The 9,049-nt window shown below is 42.5% G+C and overlaps 1 protein-coding gene across 1 annotated transcript; it reads left to right on the top strand.

The window, feature by feature from the left end:
* The first annotated feature begins 547 nt into the window (after window positions 1-547).
* On the top strand, window positions 548-8,249 carry S100B (S100 calcium binding protein B). Its single transcript, XM_073306951.1, has 3 exons — window positions 548-662; window positions 3,383-3,538; window positions 6,369-8,249. The coding sequence occupies exons 2-3, from the start codon at window positions 3,401-3,403 to the stop codon at window positions 6,507-6,509; spliced, it is 279 nt and encodes a 92-aa protein (XP_073163052.1). The 5' UTR covers window positions 548-662; window positions 3,383-3,400; the 3' UTR covers window positions 6,510-8,249.
* Window positions 8,250-9,049: the final 800 nt, after the last annotated feature.

The following is a 9,049-nucleotide window of genomic DNA, read 5'->3' as shown; positions in this document are numbered from 1 at the left end:
AGTACTAGTCCAGCCAATGTTTTATCTGAACTTCTTTGGCATCCCTTAAAAAATGTCAATTAATTTTACTTCCCTTGGCTCTGGTTGATGTCCCACAGTATAGCAGATCTGCAACTGCAACACTGCTGTTATTGAGAGTTATTAGCATTAGTAACTATTGAAAAATAAATGTGTGATCCCTCTGTCAGTCTTCCAGTTTTAATCCTTGCCTCCACTTTGTCACCAGAGGGCTGGCATATACATTCTATTGCAGTTAGCTAATTCCTCTCCCTTATTTTGTTAATAACAAGAAACCCAGGACAAACTTCTTGTTCGGAATTAAAAAGCTGATTGTCTACTTTTCCTTACAAGAGATCTTTCTTTCGCTGGTACCAGTGTATCAGTTAGCAGCTCCCAGAGCAAACTGATGTGGGATAACAGCTTGCTCAATGCACCCTTGTGTGTATTTCCACCCATTCCAGGAAATCAGGTCCAAGAATCAGCTGCCTCCTTCCTACCCCCACCTCCTCCTGAGGTCCTCATTGGCTGCTGCTGTTCTGCAGAAGTACAGCATCTTAGTCGATGGACTTCTCCACTCCCCCACAGATGAAATAAGAAGCTTCCCCCTGGCTGGCTTAGAAGACATTGCTCTGATTCCAGCAAAAAGTGGGCACAGAAGGAAGGTGAGTAGCAGAAATAATACGATGGTCTTTAGAAGGAAATGACTTTGTTAGAGAATGCTAATTCTGAATATTTCTGCAGGTGGGTCACATACCAACCTAATTATTGAAGTAGGAGTCATTTCCCTCCCTCCTCCCCCACTTTGGAACCTTCAATCCATTGGGGTTTTGTCAAACTAAACACTTAAAAAAAGAAAATAAGGGGAGGGAAGCAGCAGCCAAAACAGAGTTGTGGCACACTTTTCATGCATTTTGTTATGTCTGCAAATGTCGTCAAATTAGACAGTGATACAATGTAATTGTGTCCGTCAAGCAATTTCCATTACAACATGAGCAGGGAATATTGATTTGAATAAATGAAGAGCAGTGCTAGTTACTGGCTGTAACTTTTCCAAAGAGCATTAATTGTATCTAATTTAAGCCGATTTGCCCGTTCTCTTGCTCCTGTGGCTGAGAAAGATTGGTCTATAATAGCAAGTTACATCATGAGGCAAGTCCTTAGCCTCTGATGTAGTAGCTCCTTTAAAGTCAATAGAGCAGTGCTGACTTGCACCAACAAGGATCTTCAAGCACCACGTTTTTTTCCCCAACAAAAGCAAAGTCTGCTTTTATTTTGTTAAGAAAGGTTTTAGTTAATATCAGAGTATTGTGAAACTTTGGGGGCTGATTTTTCTACATCTTTTCCCATTACCTCATAATCTTTTAAAGGGGGTTTATTATCTATATGAAATCTATAGGGAACCTGGAAATCAAATATTTATGTAACTTCAGGAGGTAAGGACATACATCACTTAAATTCTATCGCTAGCATAATAAATAGCATATCAGAAGCAAGTGCAGAATGAAGGGAAATGAGCATATTTGCTTGCAGTTAGTGCTTATGAAAACTGGATCTCATAATGTACTGTTGGTTCAGGGGGGATAGAGACGTTCAGTGATCGGGTAATAAAGACAGAGCCAACCAAATCTGAGAAGTAAAAGAAAGAAAAAGCTGGAGAATAGAGATGATTATAAAGAACTTTGTGAAGCACCGAAAACAAAAATGTACAAAATCCAGCAGACTAAAAATGGAGCAAATCAGCTGCTCAAAGACTCAACATAAGAAGTAACAATAACACATGCTAGGAACCAAGAAAACTCACATGTGTAAATAAATATTTACACCCTGCGGTTCCCCATTGCTATGTAATTGACTAAGACAGGTTCTTGTGATGTGACAAAAATTGTAAGCTTTTTCCTTTTGAAGTAAGAAAGGATGCTTTTTGATAAGACAAGGTCACACTAGAGTAAGAACCTAAATAGATAAATCTCAGCACAGGAAACTGGAACTGTGATTCTGCAGCAAATTTGGGGAAAAGATACTGTGTTGGAGACATATACACTGTTTTCATACTGAGGGCAGTATTTTCCATATGTGATTACAATCTCCAAAGGGTGAAAAAACCAGAACCTCAAAAAATACCATGATTGAGGTGATGTGTTGCTCAGGCAATTGGTGTAAGTCTGTAGTTCCCAATTTGTGGGCTGCAGACTGTGGTTCATGGAGCATTCCTGGTGGTCTACAGAAAGCTGGCGATTCCCACGGGGCTGGTTGTCCTTGTTCCCAGCTGTTAAATTGCACTTAAAAAAAGCTAAAAATCTATTAAATACTTTCCTATGTAAGCAATGGCCGTAGTTGCCACGGGAATATGTTACATGGTCACAGATGGTTTCAAAGATTAGTTCTTTGGCAGTGTTAGTAGTCTCTGGATTGAACAGATTTTTATTTTAAAGAGCTAGGCCGGAAACTGAAACCTGGCCAAAATGTCTCTTTGAAAATAGTTTTGTGGCACTTCAGTTGACAAACTGTTTTTCAGACCTTCACTTTGCTGCTTTTTTCCCCTTTTTTCTGTCAGTGCTGACGATCTTCCCTGATATCTTGGGGTGACATGCTTCTCTGTGGTTTGGTGGCCCATCCGCTGAAAAGCAGGGCAGTCAGTACCATTTTACAGAAAAAAATCAATTAATCATTGATGTACTGGTGAGGGTTGTGTATTTTGACTATGCCATATTTACGTCTTTTAACAGCCTGCTGGCTTTTATGTATTTATTGTACTCTGCCAAAGTGGAGATCAAGGTACAAAACTTGTGTTCACGCTTCAGGGAAGTCTGGGAATTTTCCGGACAGATAGCAGCTATTCCCTCCCCAACTTCCCACAGTGCACTCTTCTTGAATATAATGGTGAAACTGAAAAACCCCTATGTCTATGTTACCCAGTAATCCTCCCTTCAGAATGTTACTTTTTGTTAGTGATGCTGACGATAAGCTAATGAATATATGGACCATCTGGTACTGCAGGGTACCTCCTTTTTAACAATAGGTCTGTGCTGACTCTGTTTTGGCAAGATACAAATATTCTGCTTGTTACCCAAGGTCTTAAAGTAAGAACAATGTCCCACACGTGTTTCCCAACCTTAAGCTACATCAATTGAAATAAGTTTCCACAGATGGTCAGCTCTTTGCTGGCGTTATTTCCTTAAGTGCTCATTTGGGGCCTGATCCAAAGCCCACTGAAATTTATTGGCATCTTTCCATTGACTTCCATGGGCTTTGGATCAGGCCCTTGTGGCATAACACTGTTGGGCCAAGGGTTGTATAGTTGCACAGAGAAGGCAGAAAGGCGTTTAAACCCCCCACACGCTGAGCTTAACATGGTGTTTCCTCCCAATCCCTTTCATTTTAGGCCAGTGCCACTGTAACAATGTCTGCTCTGGAAAAGGCCATGATTGCCATCATTGAAGCTTTCCACCAGTACTCGGGAAAGGAGGGAGACAAACACAAGCTGAAGAAATCTGAATTAAAGGAGCTCATTAACAATGAGCTCCCCCATTTTTTAGGCGTGAGTATTGCCTTTTGAACAATGAATTGCCCTTTACTCTATTGTGTACCAAATGTCGAGATGCCTGAAGATATTTACTGTAGCCTTCAACAGTTCTCAGCGCTCATGTTGTTTGTTGAAATAGTTTTAGCTAGCAGGCTGCTTCCCGTGGCAATGGGAACAGTACATATACTCAAGCTGTGACTGTCAAAGGGCTCAGTGCAATGGACTGCTTCCAGTACTTCAGCCTTTGTCTTGTGCTATGTTTCTTGGGGGTAGGGAAGCGACTGTCCTGATTTAATGGCTACTCAGAGGGTGGGCAATAAAAGGGAGTTAGCTCATTCAGAAGGCAAAGCATATCCCCTCTGGATGGCAGGCGGCTCTCTCTCCATGGAATTCTCTTTTTGCTTTTCTTGTGTATTTCCCAGGTGCTTATATGTGAGGGGCCAGACTGTACGCATCAAGGTCCAGTCACCTGTGGAGGAAAGCACAAGGGCCCAGATCCCCAAATTTAGGTACCTAAATTGCAGCTTTAGTTGCTCCTCTGATCCACAAAATCCCTGCTCAGCTGATGCCCAGTCCTATAGATGCCTAAATTTGTACTCTAAAAGCCCCCTAGGTACCGATGTTTTTGCCCCTGTGCATGTGCACTGCTATTTCAGGCAGGCGTCTGGATGCCTGTCTCATGCCTAAGCCCCAGCACCATGCTCGAACCCAACGGAGGGAGGTGTTGCTCACCTGTAGGGGTGCTCAGAGCATGCATAACTCCACACATGTGGCAGGAGGAAGAGGCAGGGACTCCCTTCTGACCTTTAGCGCAGTGGTTAGGGCACTTGCCTGGGCAGTGGGAGACCCAGCTTAGTTCCAACCTCTGCCTGAAGAAGAGAAGGCATTTGAACAGGGGTTTCCCATGTCTCAGGCGAGTGCCATAACCCCTGGATTATAGTCACTCTCTCTGGCCCAGTGCATACTGTATTTAGTCATTGATACACAGTGGAACAGCTTCAAGATTGAGAGAGCCCCAGGTGAGAATATCTCCTTGTCCAGTGGTTAGGAAGCAGAGGTGGGAAACTGCTGTTCAAATCCCTTCTCCTCATCAGCTGGGGGTTGGAAATCAACTAGGGTCTCCCACATTCCAGCTGAGTGCTCTAACCACTGGGCTAAAGCTAAGGGAGGTGTCCACCACCGCTCTCTCCACCCTTCTGTTTGGTGTGGAGTTAGGTGTGCACCAGGGCCATTCTCGCAAGAAACAGCTTATGCTGACTCCAGGAGAGGGTTCTGGCTGTGGATCCAAAGCTGAGGTAGGAGCCTCCCTCCAGCCTGATTTAGCCATGACCCAAAATCCATTTGAATGACAAAAAAAGAAATAGTCACTGCATGGTGACTTGCCTGCCTGGTGTGAAGGTTGGGGAATCTCTCGAGACATCTAGATAGACTTATGTGTAGTGCTGGGGAGGAGCCGGTGCTCGTGGTACATGTAGGTACCAACGACATGGGGAAGGATAGGAGAGAGGTCCTGGAGGCCAAATTTAGGCTCCTAGGTAAGAAATTGAAGTCCAGGACCTCCATGGTCGCATTCTCTGAAATGCTCCCCGTTCCATGCACAGGGCCAGTTAGATAGGCAGAACTGCAGGGTCTCAGAGTGTGGATGAGACAATGGTGTAGGGAGGAGGGGTTTAGATTTATTAGGAATTGGGGAAGCTTTTGGGAGAGGAGGAGCCTATACAGGAAGGACGGGCTCCACCTAAACCAAAATGGGACCAGATTGCTGGCGCTTAAAATTAAAGAGGTTGTAGAACAGTTTTTTAAACTAAGGGCTAGGGGAAAGCAGACAGGTGCGGAGGAGCGTGTGGTTCGGACATCCCTTAGGAGGAGAGGATGGAAAATGATAAAATACAGGGATGATCTGATGAGAAACAGTCAAATGATAAAAAGTCCCATTCAATTACATCATGTGGGGGACAGCCAAAAAATGACAAGTTTTTAAAATGCTGATATACCAATGTTAGAAGTCTAAATATTAAGATGGTGAACTAGAGTGCCCCGTATTGAATGAGGATATTGATATAACAGGCATCACAGAAACCTGGTGGAATGAGGATAATCAATGGGACACAGTAATACCAGGGTACATAATATATCAGAGGACAGAACAGGTCGTGCTGGTTGGGGAGTGGCACTGTATGTGAAAGAAAGCATAGAATCAAATGAAGTAAAAATTTTAAATTAACTAAATCGTACTATAGAATCTCTATGAATAGTAATTCCATGCCTGTGTCGTAATGTGTGTCCTTGTATTAAAGATCCTGGGAAGACATGATTCTTCTTTGCAGACCCAGAATATTTGTATTGAATAATAGCCAAATTGTAGCCCATGTGTTGATCATTTAAGAATGAGCTTCTTTTCTGCTGTTACAGCATTTCCAGTCAGATTAGATTTAAATGTCCACCACTTTAATAGATTTAAATGTCCACCACCTTAATCTTTCCATGGAAAAACAAACCATTATTCCAAAGTGGTTTTACATATTGGTCAATGCAGTAAACAAAAGTGGCAGACCATTCCTACTTCATGTGGGTCTCTGTTGCAAGGAAACTGCATAAGGAACCACAGTCCTGTGCCAATGCTTGGAAGGCAACATGGAAAACAGATACATTACGAAAGGGAAACTTCTTTGGATGTGTTTTGAATAAACACTGAATGATGAGACTACCCAGTATGGTGACATCTACTGTACTGTCTATTAGCTCCATTTGAAGACAACCAGATTACGAACCAGGACTCCTAAATCCTACTCACAGCCCTATCCCTTGTTCACCAGCTTTAACTGCTCTTTCTTGTTTTGGTTAGGAAATTAAAGATCAGGAGACAGTGGATAAGGTGATGGAGACACTGGATGCGGATGGTGACGCTGAATGCGACTTCCAGGAATTTGTAGCCTTCATTGCCATGGTCACTTCAGCTTGTCATGAGTTCTTTGAACATGAGTGAAACATCAGAGAAGCAACCAAGAACCTGCTGTGTGTGATTTTAAAGATAGAATATGAATTCTAATTTAGAGATACCAAGCCGGTTTAGGGGCTACTAGGAGTGAGTCTGCTAATCCTAAGTAGTTTTAGTAAGATCAGTGTGCTTTGTGAATGGAAACATATAAATGTCTTTTAAAGGGCTGTTTGCCAGTGCTTGCCTAGCTCTTAAGCAGCATGTGTATTATACCTTATCTTTAACTAGCGTGCACAGCATTCTCCTGCTATGTGCCTAGATGTATACACAGATTCAGATGCAAGTAGATAGACCTTCCAAAGTCATCCAAGTTTTATTGTAAAGGTTGTTTTTGTTTTTTTTAAAAAGGGGGGTTAGTAAGTAATAAAGGGACTGGAGAACAGAGACCTAATCGAAAGCTCATTGAACTAAATGGCAAGACTTCTTCTGACTTCAGTGAGCTTTGAATCAGACTCAGTGGGCAATACGAATGGTGAAAGAACAATAGATAGGATGCTCGCTAATTACTCAGTGGCCACACTACACTTGCATGAGCATTTTCATTTCTCAGCAGCTTATTTATCTTCAACAGTATTGTTTTTAAAAGGCCTAGCAGGTAACATTCTAGGCTTTTTCTCTTATTTTTAACTCTTCCTACTGTTTAACTCCTAGCAGAAATAGGTGCTGGGGCACTCAGGGCACATAAACCTACTGTGATAATGAGAGAGCTGAAAAAACAGGCAAGAGACAGCGGTACGTTTAGACAGTGCCCCCAGTATAAAGTTACCCTGACTGATCGCTGGGAAGGAAGGAATGAAAAACACTATCACGTTACTGCTGTGGGTTAGTAATATAGCTATTGTATTGGGTTTTGTGTGGGTGGTGGGTCCTTGCACCCCTTTCAGAGATCCAGGAACCTAATATCCTTCACCCATTTTAAGCATGGTTATAAAAATCCTGCTCCACTGATCCTGACTGGTCAGAACAAGATGTACATCCCCATGGGCCATCTCAGAATACTGACTCTCTAGACTAAGGCTTGGTCTACACGTGGAAGTTATATTGGCATAGCTCCCTCAGTCAGGGGTGTGAAAACTGCCATAACCCCCCCCCCCCGCGTAGATACAGCTGTGTTGAGAGAAGAGCGCTGCTTCCTTTGCTGCAGCTAATGTTCGGGGAGGTGATATTCCTACACCTACAGAAACCCCCCTGCGGGGTCTCCCTTACAGGGCTCTGCTGCACAGTTTATGCTGATACAGTCTCCATGGTGTAGACATACCCTAACGTTCCAAATGTGCTACTGAATTCATGGTGCAAGCAAGCAAACTCAGCTCAAAAGAGTCGGCCACAATTTAAATTTCCCCATAGCTCAGCAGTGGGTCAGTGTTAAACTTTAATTCTGGTCTAATGAATATTGAACAGTAAAAAAATTAAATTAGGGAGTCACTTTAAGTTTGCCAGTATGATATTATCTGGATGGCCTTGATTTCCATATTAAAGATGTGTATATATAATTTCTGGGATGTTTAGAAATAGTGTTTCAAATTCTAAATTTTATATTTGGATATAAAGAATGCAGAGTGAGGTTATCACTTTATACATTTTAAATGTTCCATAATTTGATTTTACAAAATGCCCTATGTTTTATGGAAATGAAGCTATCTTTCTATAGTTCCTTGCTAAGAACATGCATGTAGGAAAGGTACTGCCCTACATTCGGATTCAAATTAAAACAGCAGCTCTAACCAAGTGATTGTGGGGTTTATTTTTAAGTTCAGTTCTTTAGAAAAAAGTAAATTAGCATTCAGTGTTCCCACCATCATATTTTTGACATCTTTGGGAATTTTTGGTTCTATTATTTTTCAGCCCTTTTGCTTGCTAATGAAGGCCCCGATCCTGCAGCAGGATCTATGTGGGTGCAGCCCCGCTAAAAGTTATTTATCAGTCAGTTTCTGAGAGTAGGATATGTGTGTCCTCCCCTCATTAACTCAGTTTGGGTTTTGTCTCCCTCAAGTGGCTGGTCCCATACAAGGCCTTTGAGTCTGTTACAGGCTCCAGCTACCAGCTAGATTTACTCATTTAGCTGAAGCAGTAGCAGTTCATGTGTGACCCTTTTTAGGTGAGAGGGCTCCGGGTCAGTCCTTGCTGCTGACCGTGGCAGGCAGTTGTCACAAATGGTGAGCTGGGAAATGCATGGTGATGGATCACGGATGTGTGGGGCATCAGACCCTCCAAAATAGCAGTTCTGTCAATCCTTCCAGCCTCAGGTTAGGCATTGTCCATAAAGTACCAAAAACCCAGCTGAGGGACCATTACAACCCTTTCAGTGGTAACATCTGTCTCTATCTACAATGTTTACAATAGTGTTCCTAGACCGTAAGAATTGAAGGTATTATACGTTCATAGTGTCCCCTGCAGGTACTGTGTGACTGATAAAGTACCAAGTCAGCAGAACAGGCGCTCTTTGGGGTAATTGTTCTGTCAATTTGCATGAACTGAGAAAGAGAATCAATGCAATTAATATGTAGAGACCTCCGAGTACCACATGC

Source organism: Lepidochelys kempii, chromosome 11, assembly GCF_965140265.1.
Source record: "Lepidochelys kempii isolate rLepKem1 chromosome 11, rLepKem1.hap2, whole genome shotgun sequence".
NCBI lineage: Eukaryota > Metazoa > Chordata > Testudines > Cheloniidae > Lepidochelys > Lepidochelys kempii.
Note: the sequence above shows the minus strand (reverse complement) of the source record. Positions and strands in the feature narration are given on the sequence as shown.

Coding starts and splice junctions, on each gene's coding strand:
- S100B (XM_073306951.1), top strand. CDS start 3,401: ATGTCTGCTCTGGAAAAGGCCATGATTGCCATCATTGAAGCTTTCCAC. Junction 3,539..6,368: donor AGCTCCCCCATTTTTTAGGC/GTGAGTATTGCC, acceptor TGTTTTGGTTAG/GAAATTAAAGATCAGGAGAC.